The sequence below is a fragment of the Pelodiscus sinensis genome, chromosome 11 (genome assembly GCF_049634645.1).
Source record: "Pelodiscus sinensis isolate JC-2024 chromosome 11, ASM4963464v1, whole genome shotgun sequence".
Lineage (NCBI taxonomy): Eukaryota > Metazoa > Chordata > Testudines > Trionychidae > Pelodiscus > Pelodiscus sinensis.
The window spans coordinates 11,354,033-11,373,567 of record NC_134721.1 but is presented as its reverse complement, the minus strand read 5'-3'; the positions used below and the strand labels follow the sequence as shown (position 1 = coordinate 11,373,567).

At 42.4% G+C, this 19,535-nt stretch overlaps 1 protein-coding gene across 4 annotated transcripts in view; it reads left to right on the top strand.

Annotated features, from left to right (window-relative positions):
• The window catches only part of PDZRN3 (PDZ domain containing ring finger 3), a 238,987-nt gene that overhangs the window by 196,184 nt on the left and 23,268 nt on the right, over positions 1 to 19,535 (top strand). For all 4 annotated transcript variants that reach the window (XM_075938653.1, XM_075938654.1, XM_075938651.1 and 1 more), the window contains 2 exons: positions 15,178 to 15,431; positions 18,707 to 18,794. In XM_075938653.1, the coding sequence (XP_075794768.1) occupies positions 15,178 to 15,431; positions 18,707 to 18,794 (342 nt within the window). The remainder of the gene's footprint in view (positions 1 to 15,177; positions 15,432 to 18,706; positions 18,795 to 19,535) is intronic.

Genomic DNA, 19,535 nt, shown 5'->3' with positions numbered 1-19,535 from the left:
AGTGGATACAATAAATGACCATGTAAGGGGAGGGATGTCCATTATCTTGAGCTGTGTTTCCCTTTTGCTGTGAAACACACCCTACGTTGATAGAGGAAAAAGGAAATTCCAACTTTTTAATCTAACCAGAAGGATGCAAACAATTAATATATCCATGGAAAGAAGAAGATTTTATGGTCCCAGAAGTTTTATCCTATATGTTGCAAATTCTTTAGAAAGTATTAAAGTTGTCAACATCTTCCCCAATTTAATCTCCTTTGTCTTAGACTCCTTCCTTTTCTTTTTCTTTTGTCTCTCACCCTGCCATTTCCCCTGTCTTCTGTCCATCCACCACTGAAGAAGACCAGAGCTTCAATAGACAGTAGATTTGGAACCATTTAGGATCTACCAAGATCATGAGATAGAATGAACATTGTTATTTCCTTTTCTCTCTCTTGTACTACCCAAGTCCTGTTACCTCTTTAATAGGCATTATCATAAATATCTTCACAGATTATCATATTGTACCAACTCAAGTTCACATCCCCTACCTTGTTTAGTCAGTTCTCTAGGACAGTGTTCCTCAAAGTGGTCCACGAAACCACTTTGGGAAAGCAGCTAATTGGCCGCACCACTGTGTTTACTTACCGGCGCTGCAGCACAGAGCCTCATGGCTCCCATTGGCTCTGGTTTGCCGTTTACAGCCAAGGGGAGCTGTTGGAAACAGTGTGGGCCAGACTAGCACTTCACTGGTGCAGCCAATTAGCAGCTTTCTCAAAGTGGTTTCATGGACAACTTTGAGAAACATTGCTCTAGGAGCTTCACCTGATGCCCAGTGCACTACACTACAGCTCAGCTTCTGCTCCACAACATTTAGGTATGTTCCCAGCTTATAATCACATACTCGTCATCCTTTCCTTTACTCCTTTTATTAACTTCTATTTCTTTTATTTCTTGGGAAGAAAAATTAATCAGAGCCATATGACTTAGATGCCAGTTTAACACATCATTTCTACTCACTTGATTCGAGGGACTTTCCATCTGGACTTGTTGTCTTGGCCTTTCCTTTTTTTTTTTTTGGCCTTATTTTTAATCATCTTTCTTCCCTTTTCTTGATTAGAAAAACATGTATCGTGTCTCATTTAATGGACAGTTGTGTCATATAATATCCCCCCCTTGGTTTCCTATCATCAGACCCAGCTCGTGTCTATTGCTTGCTGAGGACTCACTTTTCTTCATAACATCTTGTCTTGTTTTTTTTCCCCTTTTGTAGGTATTTATTTGTCTCAGTCAGAGCTGGAACCAAGGTCCATTGAATCACAGAACCATAGAACTGGAAGAGACCTCAGAAGGCCATCAAGTCCAGCCCCCTGCCCAAGGCAGGACCAATCCCAATTAAATCAACCCAGCCAGAGCTTTGTCAAGCTGAGACTTAAACACCTCTAGGGATGGAGACTCCACTACTTCCCTACGTAACCCATTCCAGTGCTTCACCACCCTCCTAGTGAAATAGTTTTTCCTAATATCCAACCTGCATCTTTCCCACTGCAACTTGAGACCATTGTACCTTGTTCTGCCATCCATCACTACTGTGAATAGCCTTTCTCCAGCCTGTTTGGAACCTCCCTTCAGGAAGTTGAAGGCTGCTATCAAATTCCCCCTCACTCTTCTCTTCTGCAGACTAAATAGACCCAACTCCCTCAGCCTCTCCTTGTAGGTCATATACCCCAGCCCCCTAATCATTTTGGTCACCCTCCACTGGACCCTCTCCAATGGATCCACATCCTTCCTGTTATTGGGGGCCCAGAACTGGACACAGTACTCCAGATGTGACCTTACCAGAGCCGAATAAAAAGGAATAATCACATCTCTGGATCTACTTGCAATGCTCCTCTTAATGCAACCTAGTAGGCCATTAGCCTTCTTGGCTACAAAGGCACACTGTTGACTCATATCCAGCTTCTCATCCACTCTAATCCCCAGGTCCTTTTCTGCAGAACTGCTACTTAGCCAGTTGGTCCCCAGCCTATAACAATGCTTGGGATTCTTCTGTCCCAAGTACAGGACTCTGCACTTGTCCTTGTTGAACTTCATCAGATTTCTTGTGGCCCAATCCTCCAATTTGTCTAAGTCACTCTGGACTCTATCCCTGCCCTCCAGCATATCTACCTCTCCCCCAACTCAGTGTCATCTGCAGACTTACTGAGGGTGCAATCCATCACCTCATCCAGGTCATTAATAAAGATGTTGAACAAAACCGGTCTCAGAACTGAACCTTGGGGCACTCCGCTAAACTGACCACCATCCTGACATCGGGCCATTGATTACTACCCGCTGGGCCCGGCCTTCTAGCCAGCTTTCTATCCATCTTACCGTCCATTTATCCAATCCCCATTCCCTTAACTTGCTGGCAAGAATATTGTGGGAGACGGTATCAAAAGCCTTGCTAAAGTCAAGGTATATCATATCCACTGACTTTCCCATATTCACAGAGCCAGTTACCTCATCATAGAAGCTAATCAGATTGGTCAGGCATAACTTGCCCTTCATGAATCCATGCTGACTATTCCTGATCACCTTCACTGCTTCCAAATGCTTCAAAATGGATTCCTTGACGATCCCCCCCTCCATGATTTTTCCAGGGACTGAGGTAAGACTGACCGGTCTATAGTTCCCTGGATCGTCCTTCTTCCATTTCTTAAAGATGGGCACTACATTGAGTCCCTTTGATTTAAATAGGTCTTGGAACAGACCCAAACTACCATTCTATTTCCAACCCCTTAAAAAAAGCAAACTACTTAAAAAGGATTATATCTAGAATACTCACAAATTTTGACTTTGCAATGTAGCCTTGCATCTTTCCCTTAATAGCATACCATTATAGCTCCAGTAGTACAATGTACACTGTAACTTAATTATATTGTACAATATTTGCAGACTCTGTAAAAAAAATGCAAACTTTCCCTTGTTACTTAGTCACCCTTTTGCATTTCTAGTGTATTCTATTCTTTAGCTTCAGGCTTCTTGTAATGCTATGTCTCCACATCACATGTTGCTGTTCACATTGTTTGGCTCCATCATGGATTTTATTGAGACCCATTATTCCTACTAATTTAATAGTAGCCTCCTTCATACCTATTATATTTCCAGAATATAAAGTATCAAAAAAAATCTAAAATTTAAGCAACTGCATGTTTTGGTCAAGTTAATCTATCCATCTTTTTGCCATGGAAAGATCTTTTATCTCTGCTACATGCTGAACAAGTTTCTTAAGAAACTATGCTATTTGTAAATGTTCTCTCAGATGTAACTATTTATTAAAACTAATTTTGCTGCATACAGTTTACAATCACTACAAATAAAATGTAAGTTTAAACAGCAGAATGTCAATGCAGTTGCATTTGCCTTACTTAGGCTTTGTCTGTCCTCCTAAAATTAGAGCACAACCATGGCAATGGTTTAAGGAGGGCTGGGAGAAAGCTCTCCCAGAACTCTATGCAAACCATCTGCACATGGGGAGCAGCTAAACAGTGCGGGGAGCCTGTTTACACTGGCGCTTTACAGTAACTTGCTATGCTGGGGTGTGTGTGTTTTTTTTATACCCCAAGCCAGAAAGTTACAGGGCAAAGTGGCAGTAAAGTGGCAATCTAGACTTATCCTTAAACTGTAACCAAACATCTATTTCCCATCTTTACAATAATTGGAAATAGTGACATTTGTCTCTTGTGACTCATGCTTTTCATTCAGATTAGATCAACTCAAATGCTGCATTGTTATCTGATGTAGTTTAGGAAGAACTTAAGCTTAGCTGCGAGCATTTATTTGATATGGCAACCAAAAAAGCAAGCTCTTGATATCAGTACAAATACATTCCTCTTGAACATTTAGTGATCTTTGTTTACTGTGCTAGAAATCATAGAAATCAAATACCAACACCTGCTACCCTCCCACAGAAGAAAGCTTGAGCAAATGGTTAAGCTAGCCATCTGCAGACCTGAGCTTGGCAATTTTCATTAAATGAACAAGCACTTTTTTTAAACAATTTTTAAGAATATCTGAAAATACTCCTGATATGTTGACGTTGGACTGGGCATCAATGTAACATACAGTTCACATTTGGAACTCGGCCTGTACCAGTGCCTCTATCTAACAGTATTATATCGGCCTGCAGTTCTTTCTAAGCAGATCAACTAAGGATCATTAGAATAATGAAAACTTGCATCTTAGACTGACAGTTCTTTGGGGCAGAGACTCCTTTATTTCTTAACTAGAAGATTTACCCAGCACTGCTTGGGTCCTTAACTCAATTTTTGTTTTTTGGAAAATAAAATTAAAATGTACATTTTAAAAATCATTTCTCTTGGGTGGAGTGGGAATGAGGGGTTCAGTATGCGGGCTGCCCTGGGAGAGAGGACTAGCAGGTGCCAGGTGAGAAGCTCCTCTCCATAGCCCGTGGCTGTGCCTGCAGGAGCTGGAGTGAAGGGGTGCTGGGCCCCCCTAGCTGGGGCAGGTCCAAATTCATCTGCCCTCTGAACTCCCCAGCCAGAGTGGAGAATTCAGCCAACTGAGCACATTCCCCTCATTCCCTGATGAAAGGGAAATAGCCAGCAATGCTCCTGCATGAACAGGGGAGGGAACTTTCAGCCCTGCTGTCCATAAAGGGTGCCTGGGAGGTGCAGGGCTAGGACAGTCCCAGATTCGGGGGCAGGTGGGAAAAGCCGCAAGCACCTTTCAGCTGCCTAGTGATTCTGTCCCATTCCAGTCACATCCCATTTTCCTGGCACAAGCAAACCCTTATGCTGCTTTACGTTATGGTAAGAGGAAGCTTTATACCAAGAGTGGGAAATCTGCAGCCCCTGGCTTGCTTGGTTCTGAACTCCCTAGGCTTCGGGAGGACTGCACTGGCACCATCTCCTCCCTGCTATCCCGCCATGGAGCTGGAGCACACAAAATCTAGCAGCCTCTGACCCAAAAAAGGTTCCTTACCCCTGCTTTATATCAAATGTAGGGGGTCCTAGATCTTACCGTTTAGGAGACATTATTGAACAGACGGACGGACAGATAAACTCTCTCAAACATATAGCAGATTATTATTATTATTGTTGTTTGTATAGCACTTAGTGCAAAGGGGACCTTGTCCACAACTAGAGCTCTTAAGGCTACAACTAGATTACTGGAGGTATCCCGAAAAAGCAACGCCGCATCCAAGGACTGGGTCCACTTTTTCGAATTTTTTTTCAAAAGAATGGACACGCTCTTTCGCCATCCCTGCAAACCTCATTCTACGTGGCATAAGGGATGGCCCGAAAGAGCACTTTTTTCTGAAATTTGGCACTGCGTAGACGTGCCAAATTTCGAAAAAGCCTCTTTCGAAAGTAATTGGAAAAAGATATGCAGTTTGCATACCACAAATGGTGTATCCTTTTCCAATTTAACAGTGCAGTCTAGACATAGCTTCCATTGCTGTGGCATTACAGTAAATAATAGAACCCATGCACATCATGTGCTAGCTCCATAATGAGGAAAAAAGTTGGTTTGAAGTATTTGTCAAAGAAAGTTTTGAAAATTCAAGATTAATTCAAGATGCCTGTAATGCAGGCAGTTAACATGAGTCCTGAAGGTCATGGGCTAACAATGCAATTTTCCTATCTAGATAAGTGTCTAGAACAGCAGTACCCAAATGTTTCCTGTTGCACCCTCCCACTTACCAGTAATGGAACTTCCCCTACCCCCCCCCCCCCACCCCCAACCCCTCCACTTAGTGCACAGTGGCAGAAGTGGGGATAAGGCAGGAGCTATGGTGGAAGTAGAGAGGGAATGAGGGCTGAGCTGGCTTGGGGATGCAGCAGGGGGCAAAATATGGATACAGCTAGGCTGGCGGTAGCTGGGGTCTGGCCTGAATATTGCTCCACACCCTCCAGTGTGGGGACCACTGGTCTAGAGTGAAGATTGGGTCAGAACTTTTATTACAGTCTTTCATTTCAGGTTTATGTGGAACTGAAATAATATTAATGTAAAAGGATACAGCTGTGCTCTCACATAGAACTGAATTGATCAGACTGGGCAGGAGATGAGTAGCTACAATAGCCTGGTTTAATTGCTTGTCAGATTCTGATAATCCTCAATATTAGGACTGTTTTGTGGTTAAAAACCAGCAACTGCAGCTTGCACAGTTTCTCAGCTAATAGGCTGCAACAGACCCCTGACACCGCACTGTCTGATCTCCTGTACAGTACTGGCCATAAGATTTTCCTGGATTAATTCCTGTTCCTTCAATAAATATTGTCGGGAAAGATTTATAGGCCACCCTGTTCAGCTGCAACTGGGTCAGAGAAATCAAAGTTCTGGGTCACCAGCATTCAGTCATGTCTCTTGCCCTGTCATGACTCTGCCCAAGCCAAACTCTACAGTTCACTCTAATTTCTTACATCTGTGTGGAATGAATTTCACTAAGTTCACCAGTATGGTGGTGATGTGTGGTGGGGAGGGCGCCAGTGGGTTCGGAGTGTGGGAGGGGGCTCAGGGTAGGAGGAGAGGGTTGGGGTACAGGGGGTGAGGACTCTAGCTAGGAGTGCAGGCTGTGGGGTGGAGCCAGGGATGAAGGGTTTGGGGTGTTCAGGAGCCGCAAGAATAGGGCAGAGGGTTAGGCTTAGTTCGGGGGGGAGGGCAGAGCGTCTGAAAGTTCTGGTTGGGGAGGGCTGTGGGCAGGTGGGGCAAAGGCAGCACACAGATTCAATGGGGTCTGGCGCTCCTGACTGCTGCCACCTGGTGGCTTGACTGGCCTCTGCCCCACTCCTTCCACCTTAAGCCACACCCCTTCTGGGGGTGCAGAGTCTAGCGTGCGCACACATCTTGCCCCGGGGCTCAGGTGGCTGTTGGCCCCACTGGCTGTGGGGTAGGGCCAGGGTTAAGGGATTTATTATGGAGGCTGCCCCAGATTTGTGACAGGGAGAGGAATCCCTTCAGACTTCTCTCCTCACAGCAGCTCCAGGACTTGCATGACCCAACTTGCTCCCTGCCCACTTCCTAACTCTGCTCTCCAAGCCCCTGTAGCTCCATGCGTGCCTGGCCCTTGATAGCCTGTTGCATGGCCACACAGCGTAGAGGGAACTTAGCACCCATGGCTGGCGACACTGGTCCTAGGGGTGCATCGGTGGAGTAATGCAAAGATTTAGTATAGACCAAAAAAATGGCCCAGAACATTCCAGTCTTACACTTGGGTTCTCATACAAGCATGTAGGCACTAAAATGGTAAGTTTCGTCACTAAGGGCCAGCCTGAGGGTTTAGATGTCTTCTTTGAGTACCCACATTTGCATATTGGACCTACACCATCTACTTTTTCCACATGAATTTTCTAGAAAGTAGTGCATATGGTCCCTTCAGTTTTATGAGCTCCTTGTTTGAAATTAATGAAGAGATCTGCTTAAAAATCAATAACTTGACATGGACCCTTGTTACTATTATACAGTTAAACAACACTTTAAATTTATGTTTCCATTGATTTTAGTTTTATTCCATAATAAAAACAGTAGAAAATGTCAACTAGTATGCCAGAATTATTTGCAAAGTATTTACTGAGTCACCAGTGTAATTACATTTCACAAGGAAGCTGTCTTGAAAGACTTGTGCTACACGTTTGATTGTAATTCTCAAGTTAAATACATACAGAGTTTACACCTTAATAGACAAGAGGAAAACAAGATGTCTTAAATGTATCTATTGTGTATAGATACTGGGATGTGTGTCTCCACAGAGACTTGCTACTATAAATCACTTTATCCCTGTTATCCATATCAGCACAGCTGCACATACCCACGTCATCGGTGGTTTTCCTATTAACACAGCTCTTCAATTGATCTATCAAGCAGGATTCCGTACTGCCCTGGCTACCATCTTCGCCAACTCTGAGAACTGAACTAATGATGTTCACAGCTAAGAGAATGAGTCTCTACACTTTGAGCTAAAGAACCAGATTCTGTAACCAGGAGTTTAACTCATCACTTGTGGATCAGGCACAGATGGGAAACATGTAGCACACACTGACCAGTGATTTATCTTACTCCACTGGTCTTATCCGTACTTCCTAACTGAAGTTTATTGGCTTCCTGAGGGAAATAGCCATTCTGCTCATTTTAGCTCTTCATTCCCAAACAACACTGTTGTATGTGTCCTAGGCTGTGTCCAGACTCCATGCCTCCGTCGACGGAGGCATGTAGATTAGCCAGATCGGAAGAGGGAAATGAAGCCGCGATTAAAATAATCGCGGCTTCATTTAAATTTAAATGGCTGCCCCGATCTGCCGATCAGCTGTTTGTCGGCAGATCGGGAGAGTCTGGACGCGATGCCCCGACAAAGAAGCCTTTCTTCATCGACACAGGTAAGCCTCGTGAAACCAGGCTTACCTGTGTCAATGAAGAAAGGCTTCTTTGTCGGGGCATCGCGTCCAGACTCTCCCGATCTGCCGACAAACAGCTGATCGGCAGATCGGGGCAGCCATTTAAATTTAAATGAAGCCGCGATTATTTTAATCGCGGCTTCATTTCCCTCTTCCGATCTGGCTAATCTACATGCCTCCGTCGACGGAGGCATGGAGTCTGGACACAGCCCTAGTGTTAAAGATGTGGAAACAGATCTTGATCTCAGCAACCTTGAGTACATTTGAAGTAATTCCCTGACACTCAGAAGCGTTAAATGTTAATTCAGAGGAACTAAGAAGAGAGTCTGGTCTGATGCCAAAAAGCATCTTAATCAAAAAAGGTATTTTCAAGTTTTGAAATTTATTTATTCCTAGGAAGAGAAGCGTATGTTTAAACTGAATAGGACTAAAGCTGTGTCTAGCAATACTGATATGGTCTATATCAGTGTTTCTCAAATTGGTCCACGGATCCACTCTGAGAAACCTGCTAACTGGCTGCTACCATTTGTTTATTTACCAGATCTGGCGCCATGGAGCCTCACAGCTGCCATTGACTCCGGTTCACTGTTTGCAGCCAAGGGGAGCCGCGGGAAAAAGTGGCCTGGCCCACGCTGCTTCCCGCAGCTCCCTTGGCTGCAAATGGCAAGCCAGAGCCAATGGGAGCGGCAAGGCTTCATGGCTACAGAGTCTGTAACTAAACACATTAGTTAGCAGATTTTTCATAGTGAATGCGCGGACCACTGTAGGAAACAGTGGTTGATCGGTCGGTCTCTCTCTCTCTACATATGTCTTAATCACACACGTATCATTAGCATCTGTGTTTTTAAAAAATAAGCTTCTCTTCCTATGTGTAAATGTATATAATTACTAATTACTTTGATTATTTTGTGTGTGTGTGTGTGTATAAAGTGAATTACCACAGTAATTAAAGTCTCATACCTTTAGAGAGGTTGCCACAGTGATAAGATGACATCTAACAAAGCTTTCCTTTTGACTGATGAACCAGTTACACATCCATTGGTTACTTAGGAGAACACAGAGTTTGGTAGGTTGTGTGGTCACTAGGCAGAAAATTATTTAGCTAGTATAAAATTATCTATGGGTTGCCATAAATCTCATCTTTCCTGGAACTACTCATTTCCAAAGAACTAAAATCTCAAACTTGTTTTACATTGAACCAATTGAATTTTTACAAGTATCATAAAAAGAATACATTTAATTACATCTTTGATAAGGTATGAATGACTACAAGAAAATAAAACTGCCAAAATAAAAATTATATATTATAGACATACTCCACTTGTCAGTCATTCATTAGTCAAAGTATGGTTCACTAATCTGTCCTTTTTTTCTGTAATACTTAGTTGTGGTATTCAAATCTGATTAGGTGATTTAGATACTCAGGCTTCAACTTAAAGGGGAACTGTGTGTTTAAATCCCCTTGTAAGCTTTATAAACATCAACCTTCGTGTTGGATTTTGATTATATTCTTTCAGAGTTTTGTTGTGTTTTGTGTAATTCTGATTTGTGGGCCAGCTGTGTAAAGTAACTTGGCAGCTGGAAGTTACAGATTCCAAAATCTGGGATGAATCATTCTGACAGCAAAATCTTTACATCCGCAAATCTTCCCTCCTTTAGTAGGTTTTTCTCACAAATACACCTGCATCCGATTGGGCATCTTGCCACTCTCTTATGCAGCTATACTTCATATTATTTTTACCCACTGTCACTCTCTAGAATATTTAGCAGGAAGCTGCAGTTGTTCTGCTCCAAATAGAGGGAAAGATTTTTGATCCACTCCTACTGTCCGTTCCCCACCTGATGTTAAACTTTGTGGCTGCGTCTAGACTGGCAAGTTTTTCCGCAAAAGCAATTGCTTTTGCGCAAAAACTTGCCAGCTGTCTACACTGGCTGCTTGATTTTGCGCAAAAGCACTGACGTTCTACTGTCTGAAATCAGTGCTTCTTGCACAAATGCTTTGACGTTCCAGTTCGGGCAAAAGCCCTTTTCCGGAAATGTTTTTGCACAAGAGGGCCAGTGTAGACAGCTAAAAATTGTTTTGCGCAAAAAAGCCATGATGGTGAAAAGGGCGATTGGGGCTTTCTTGCGCAAAACCGCGTCTAGATTGGCACAGACACTTTTCTGCAAAAAGTGCTTTTGCGGAAAAGCGTCCATGCCAATCTAGACGCTCTTTTCCGCAAATGCTTTTAATGGAAAAACTTTTCCATTAAAAGCATTTGCGGAAAATCATGCCAGTCTAGATATAGCCTGTGAGTCTTAAGTACCTCCCTAATAACTACTTGTGAGAGTTGGAAGAGTTAAGATTTAGGTGAAGAAACTGACCTTATGTGGTGTTGAAATAAGTTATGCAGCAAACTAGAAATGCAAAGCCTCTGTCTAACATTTAGCACAAAGAATTAGCTATATTACTGGGGAGAAAATTGATCAGAGATTTGATCCAGTTCTCACTAGCTGGACAATTTTACTAGCTTTTATAACATTAAGTTTTGGAACGAGGCTCATGAACAGTTTGTCTGATCAACAGTGATTTCAGACCAGAATTGTAAAGTGAAATACTTGATATAACTTGGGGTTGGTTTTAATTTTGGATTGCTTATTCATCTTAATTGTATACAAATTATTTTTTTAATTAGTTTTGGGTTTTACACAGTAAATATCTGCAACATTTACTTTATAGTAAATAATAAAACTAGGAACCTAATCTGTGTTTCCTTTTAAAAACAGAAAACATTACACTGGACTTATTTTACGGTTTACAAATTATTTTAAAGTAATCTACTCGATTGGGTGAGTTAATGATGTTTAGTTTGAGCAAGCCAAACTTAACATGCCTTTCATTATTTTGAGCAATTGCAGTCCGTGCAACTGTTAATGAAACATGTATGTAATGCTAGCACATCATAAATGCTCCCATTCTCAGCTGGCTGATCAAAAAACTGATGTCATCACCTTTCTACATTTCTCAGTGATGAGTCTAAGATGACAGTGTAATAAGTTTGTACCCAAGATAACACAAACGGAACGGGTATGTGAACTGACATTAACCCTCTCTTTATTGTTTTTTGCTATAGGCAATATGTTAACTATGGGCCAAACCCAGATATCATTGTTACATGGAATTGCACCTTACTCTATAAATAAGGCTTAGATTGTGTCATGGATATTTTTAGTAAAAGTCACAGACAAGTCACAAGCAATAAAGAAAAATTCACGGAAGCCCATGACCCGTCTGTGACTTTTACTAACAATATCCGTGACCAAATGGAGAGATCAGCTGCGGGGTTCCCACACTGCAGTGGCTGGGCATCTGCAGGGCCTGCTCAGAGCTCCAGGGCCCCACTCCTATGGGGACTCGGAGCTCCAGGGGTCCCTGCCATGGCCAGGAACTCCTGGGATCCCCTCATGGTCCTGGCAGCCAGGAGCTCTGGGAGGCCGGGGGTTACCACTGCAGGCAGCAAGAGGATCCTGCAGCTCCTAGCTGCTGTGAACTGAAGTCATAGAGGTTGCTGGAACTCAAGATTCTGTGACTTCCATGACCTCCATGAAAAGCTTGAGGCCTTACCTATAAAAAGTCCATTTGCATCAATGGGACTATTTGTGGAATAAAGGAATAGCTGGTTAAGACGGAATTTTTGCTGACCCCATACACCCCTCAACTGGGAAGGCTGTGAAATAGGTTGGTTGTGGTCATTGTTATTGTGGCAGTGGAAGACCTCCAAACCCTTTAATATTAAATCACCAACAGAGCCCATCATAATGCGCTCTGGGCAACTCTGAGGGCTGCCTGGGGGCGAGGGGCCCACAGCTGGCTCCAGGGAGTGCTGAGGGCTGGCTGCTCCCAGCCCTGCCTCTACCACCTGGGGCCCCTTCTCTTCTGGGAGCGCAGAGCTGCCCCCCACTCCCACCTTGCCCAAAGCCCCAGCAAGTCCGTCAGCCACCCTATGTGCAGGACTACAGCGAACGTGTAGCCAGCTTAAATAGCCATGAGCAACGAAGCTGCAACAGTATGGTCTAGCCCAGAGCTTTGGAATCTCCAGGGGCCACAATGATACTCACAGCACATGCCGAGGGCCGCAACTTAAGTGTGGTTGCATAGACATGCAAATATATGTAAATAGCTTCTTTCACACTGACGGGTATGAATACAAAGATTAAGGCAAGACTACACAACATGCAGGCCCCATTTAAGTCGGTTTTACTGATATTAATAAAATGCAATATTTACCGATTTCCACCTATATGACAGCACTTTTAATGAGCAGTCACAGTCCAGGAATTTATCTACTAAAATACATATCAACAAAAGACCATTATATTGACTCCTTTTTTGTTTTGGCTCCCACCCGTGGGCCGCGTGTTGAGCCTCGCATAAATCCAAACTGCACCGCAGGCTGCAAACAAATGGTCCACGGGCTGCATACAGCCCACAGGCCACATGTTGAGTAGCCCTGGACTAGCTGTTCAAAAACATACCTATAGACCTGGGCATGCTTGCATAGCCTGTACTGTCACAGTTCCACTGATACCGTTATTCAAGCTAGCTAGATCTTGGCTAGCTCAAATAGTTCTGTCTCTGAGTGCACTGCATGGCGGGTAGACATACCCTTAGCCTTTATTATGATGCTAAGGCACCACTGCAATGTTTCATCAGAAAAGTTGTTTACAAGGTACTGATGGAATATTCCTTATTCAAAGGTCTTGTCCCAATAGTTCTGTAGTACGGTAATATGGGAAAATGATTTTGCAAGAAACTAGAAAACAGAGCTGCAGAATCAATATCTTGTTCTGCTTGGACAAGTGCTGAGGGACTTCTAATCTGTAAGAAGTAAACAGGGTGCCAGTTTGTGCCTTGTTCAAACAATTAAACCTAGAGAAATCTTACAGCTGAAATAAACAGCAGAATATGGGACCTGTTGCTACCCGGTGAATGAAAATAATGTGTAAATACAACATTTTACACAGTCTTTCCTGCAAACTGTGTCCCAAAAGGGTAGAGAAAAACATACGGACATTTCCAGGCTGCAGGCAAGAACACTCTTGTACCAATAACGTAAAGAGACAGAAAAGGGAGCAATTCTGAGGCAAAACTTAAGAGAGGAGAGTTGTGAACAGAATCTTTAAATTAGGAAGGGAAGCAGTGGAGTGGTCTGATTTTGGGAAGGGAGTGATTATGCTTCTGGTCCGTGAGAGTAGCATTCAGTTCCCCACCCTCTGGCAAACTGAGATTGGAGTGCTCAGCTTCTTCATCAGGAAACTGTAGTGAACAAATTCGCATTATAGGCACAGAGAGGTGTGAAAGGTAAATGTTATCAAGATTTAAGACGTGCTCATGTATTGGGAAAGAAAAGAAAAGGTCACACATAGGAGGAGCGCTGCATAAATAACTAGCCCTAACATTTCCTAAATACACATAAAAACGAGGGCCCAGCTCCAAGCGTTCAGTAGTTAGACTCTGGCCCCCACATACCATGAGATTGGCTTATAATAAAACTCTTTCTAGTTCTTTTTCTTTGTTTCCTGGTTTTTTGGCTCTTTAGGCTACATGTACTTCCCGTCTCCAAGTTTCTCTGTACGGGGGGTAAAAACTTACATCGTGTTTTTAAGTGGATGCTGAGATTGTCCTGTAATTGCTTGCTTCCAGCAGCGGGAACTTTAAGAAAAGAACTAACTATATGAGACCTACAATAAACTCACAAGTAGTGGCCACACTGAGACAGATAGGGCAGTGAATGGAGACATCAACCACTGCTGCCACTCTAGCATTTAAAGGTTAAAGTGAATGTAGAGCTCCTGAAAGTGCCTGTTGGGCAGCAAAGGGAAGTGAAGTCCCCTCCACTAAACAAATAAAACTAGTAAAACCTGCCCAGTGACTTTGCAACCTTCCCTCCCACACCATTTGCTTCTTCACTCTCAAGGTCTGCTCACCATTTGGAGGTCAATTATGATAAGCTGTTGGTGCCTTTTTATTACAGGTTAATAACTGGAAACATTTCTCATAGATCACTGAATAGGCATCTAGTGAGTGCCCCTTTTGGTCACTGTCAACTTGATCCACATTGAAATTGGTGGCCTACCTCACTAGGTAGTCACATGCTTCCTTATTACCATAGCACATACCATACCTTGAGCACAGTAATGAATCTATCCTCACTACACTCCTGCAAGTTAGAAAAGTGTCCCCCAGTTACAGAGAGGAACTGAAGCCAGGCTCTCAGTGAGGCTGACATAACAGGGCCAGATTGTTTTAAAAGGAGAGTTCATCAGCCAACATACTGCACACTTGTGAAAACTTGGCTCCCAAGTGACACATCCAAGGACACACAAGTAGGCTGTAGCAGAACCAGGAATTGAATCCACATCTTCTGAATTTCAGTCATTGTCTTCACCACAAGACCATCCTTCCTCCCTTGAGGAAAGAAGCTCCATAACCTGCATTATCCATCCCCTTAGTCTTCTACCTCCTGTTTTACCCTTACTAATTATCACTTACATAGTGCCCTGAAGGTCCCCAGGCTGTTAAGTAAGCCACATTGTTTAGATGCGTCCCTGACTCTCAGAGCATATCACTAACGTATTTCAGGGTTTCACACAGCAACTGTCACCATGGTATCTGTTCAACAAATATTTTTTTTAAAAGGAGGCGGCAAGATGAAGAGCAGACTTTTCACTCCTGACTTTTCATAGGCATTTTAGCAAATGAAGGCTGGAAGTTATCATCCCCTGTTCTCTTCTAATCGTTTCCCTCTCCCTCTTTCCACAGGTAAATGGGAAAGATTTATCTAAAGCAACACATGACCAGGCAGTTGAAGCATTCAAAACAGCCAAAGAGCCCATCGTGGTGCAGGTCCTGAGGAGAACCCCACGCACTAAGATCTTCAGCCCTTCTCATGAGTCTTATCTGGTAGATACGGGCACCCAGACCGATATAACCTTTGAACATATCATGGCTCTGACCAAGATGGGATCCCCTCCTCCAGCAGTCTCAGTACTAGATCCATACCTCTTACCTGAGGAGTAAGTAGCAGTTTTTTGTACCGCACTAAACACTCTTTCTTAAAACTTACCACATTCAGGGCAAGATTTTGAACCCTTCACACACACACACTGGTGAACAGTTACATGAGTAATCCCACTGAGTTCACAATCAGGCTCTATAAATCTTGTGTGTGTGTAGTTGTTTTAAAGGAAAAGGTTAATGTTGCTTGTAATTCCCCTCACTACCTCTTTGGGTTGCTTATGTTTTAACTTTATTTTTTATGGCTGCCATAAATTGCATACTGCTAAGAACAGCTGCTTTCTGTTCCGGTGTATTAATTACTTTATTATAACCCTGCAGCAGTGTTACTCACATAAATTATATTCTAGGACTAAAATTACTCACCAATGCTGTCAAGGATGTTTTGGAATCAAAATGTAATTATTGTTAATGGTAGTTTGATGCTTTTGTACTTACAAATAAAAAACTGTAATTATCTTCATACACACATGCACCACAGGCCTCCCCCCCCCCCCCCCCCCCACTGTTTGAAGGGAAAAGAGTTCCCCATAAAACCCATGCTAATTGTCTCCATTCCCTCCACATTTACCTCTGTTAGCCACAGAAGATGACACAAAAGCATCAGACATCAACTGTTGTAACTTCCTTGAAATACGTGCACATATATAATATGCACCCTCTATTCGGTCTGTGCAGTGTAGAGGTCCAGAAGGTCTTAACAGCTGAACTGGTGTTGCTATACCGCTGTAGCAATTAGTGACAATGCGACCTGCACCAACAGGAGAGAGCTTCTCGTGTCGATGTAGATACTCCACCTCCCCAAAAGGTGATAGCTATGTCCACAGGAGAAGCCCTCCTGTCACTATAGTGCTGCCTGCACCAGGGGTTAGGTCTGTATAACTATGGATAAACCAGACCCCGAGCAACATAGTTACCCAAGTTCCTAGTGTATGATCATGTCTGAGCAAGGCCAGGTTGGCTATGAGGATGAACATAAGAATCGTCCCACTGTGCCCTCCCAGACTCCTTTCAGAGGGTTCCCATAGAGAAGAAAGAGCAGGAAGAGACATCAATGCTGCTTGTGGAGTTTGTGCCATGTCATCACGTATAAACTGAGCCAGACATTGGTCGCATGACTATAAGTGCACGGTGCTCCGAATGTTTCATTCTTTTCGTGGGAGAGGCATGCTCACCGATAGTGGGGCCAAAGGGCAACTACTCTGGGGCCTTTGTTTCCAGCCCACTTTTTACTGTCGCATAGAGGGCTAGTTTTGAAGCCCTCCGACAGTCAACTGGCAGTGAAGCTTAGAGCTCTTCTTCTTCGCGGCATTACATTCCATAGACATATACCCACGAGGTTGATGTTAATGCTATTACAGTCTCTGAGGAGACATCTGCCTGAATTTCCAGCTGCTAGGCCGCGCACTGTGATGCAACTACTACCCCTATACATGTGGTGAAAAAGGAATTCATGGGAGAAGCCATTTCGGTTACAGTGTACATGAAAGAGGCCCAGCTGTAAGATGGATCCTAACACTTCCACTCACACGTTAGACATTGATTGGAAGTTGGAATGCCAACAATGGCCTGGTTTTGAGCTGCATCTGAACAACTATGCATACAAAACTCAATCACAGGGAAAGAGGCATTTGTGCATACAAAGCGGTATTTATACACCCCACTAACCCAACTGTCCATGCAAATGAAGACTTTTTCTGATGGTTTTCATGCTTTTTTGGTACCAGTGTAAAAACTGTCCTTTATGTTTAGCTTCTCTCACTGCCTATTTCATAGTCCACTAAAATCAGCCTGCTCCTTGAACAACCCAGACATTTCAGCAAAATAGCGGATACTGTTTTTTAAATAGCCTCTCACTTACCTAGAAAAGTGCATCTGATTAACAAGGAATCAAATGGAGTTCACTTCAATCTTAGAAGTAAATAAAGTTGCTGCACAGTCATTGGTGATCGCCAAAGCATTATACTGCTGAAAATCCCAAAAGTGCAAGTAAGTTTAGCTGTCTCAGGAGAACGGGAATTTAAAAAAAACATGCCAATAATGATTGGCAATTTACAGAGAGTGGCGTGTATTTAAATTGCTAATCATTAAACACAGCCCGTTGTGTTTCAATTGCCAATCACTAATAGCCTATTGTTTTAATCCTAAATTGCTGGGGACTAAATGATGATGATAGTAATACTTAGCAATTTGATAGTACTTTACATCTTCAAAGTAAAGTACAAATATTAACTAAGGTGGCAAAGGTAATTTCATCTCTGTATACCCGGGCTTATATCCAATTTATTTAATAAGTAAAAGCAAACGTAGTATTCTCCTCATACTCTCCAGTGAACATTTGTCCATATCACAAAACAGCCATCACCAGACAGCTGAGAACAATTGGAAGTGTCTACTTAGCAGAAACCAGAAGAAACAGTAGTGGTGTTGCAAGCAAGAACCAAGCTGCATTTGCAAAACTGTGAGAGCCTCCAGTATCTTTGGCTGTATCCTGTTGATCTCTCCTTTTGTGCTCACCTCTCACACTCCAGTTATTCTTGTGTAACATTGTCAAAGGTCTGATCTCCATAATCTCATATAGATTACATCTTTCCTCAAACTGCACGCCTCTAATCCCTTCTCAATTAGATTCACTGTGCTTCCTTTGGCAAGTTACTTTAACTTCTTTGTGTCTCAGTAGCCCAACCTACAAACTGCACCCCTCAGAGCTATTGCATATCTTCATGTATCCCGAGCCATTGGACATTCTTTGATGAAAGGGACTATTCAGATGTGAAGTATATGTGCACTGTAAGATCTTTTCTGAAAAAACTTAGCACTTTGCAACCCCCATTTTTTACTCAGAAATCCTAAAGAATTATCTATGCGTGCAACATCTGCCAATCTATCAGAAAATTGATGGTTTTACTTATCATACAATTTTGTCCTAATTTCACCATTGAGCTCTCGTCTCACCTCACCGACTCCTTTTTGTTTTATGGGATTGGCTTTGGGGAGGGGAGGCGGGAGAGAAAGGGGAGTCATAAATTTTAAATTTGCCATTCTAAAACATGTTAGGGTGTCTTTATATTCATTATGTTTAAGTTGCAGCACAATTTTTATATTTGTATAGTTTTCACCTAATGTATTATTATAAACAGTACACACTCCACTGTACTTGTAGGTCTGATTATAAATCCGTCATGTTAGTGATGATCTGCTGTGGGTTTAGGATGGATTGGATATGCTAATTAGAACAGCGCATAATATCCTAAAACATACTTTATTCTTCCAGTCATTCATCGGTGCATGAATACTATGATCCAAATGACTACATGGGAGGCATTCATCAAGAAATGGACAGAGATGAGTTAGAATTAGAGGTATTTAACAACTATTAATAAATATTTAACATTCAAAACGTTTAATATGTCGTCATGTGTCAAGATCGTAGTCAGCATTAAATTACAATTATAGATATAGAATGTCAAAAGGCATTTCTAGGAATAATACATAACACATTACTCTTCAGTTGCTCTGCAGGCTGCAAAAATTAAAGCTTATACAACTATGTCATAATTACAAGCTAAATCCTCAGCTGGTGTAAAATGGCATTGTTTTAGTGGAACTATACTGATGTACAGTACCTAAGGATCCAGCCTTATGTAATTACATATTTATTACACAATGTGAAAAAAATGATTTTGTAAGTGGAACACCATGGATCACAAATTCCAAGTACAATATTTTTACACTTCAGTTGTATATTCTTTCTAAATATCCGCAGGGTTGGAAACAAAGATAGCCAGTCTTACTCATGTAAAGTTATTTTTAAAGTTGTAGAAGGAAATCAAGGAACATCTCAAATTACTAAAATGTTCCATTCTCCTAACTGAAAAGTTACAGCAGTATATGTGTAGAATCATAGACATTAAAAGCAGAACAGACATGAGTGGATCTAAATCCCTCTTCCTGCTAATGCAATTTTTTTCTTTTGTACGGTCCATTTTAAAATGTCTTTCAGCAATGAAAGTTCCAACACTTAACTGGGAAAATCTTATATATCCCAACCAGAAGCTTATTATTCAGTTTTCCCTTTATGAATTTCATTACATTACTACCAA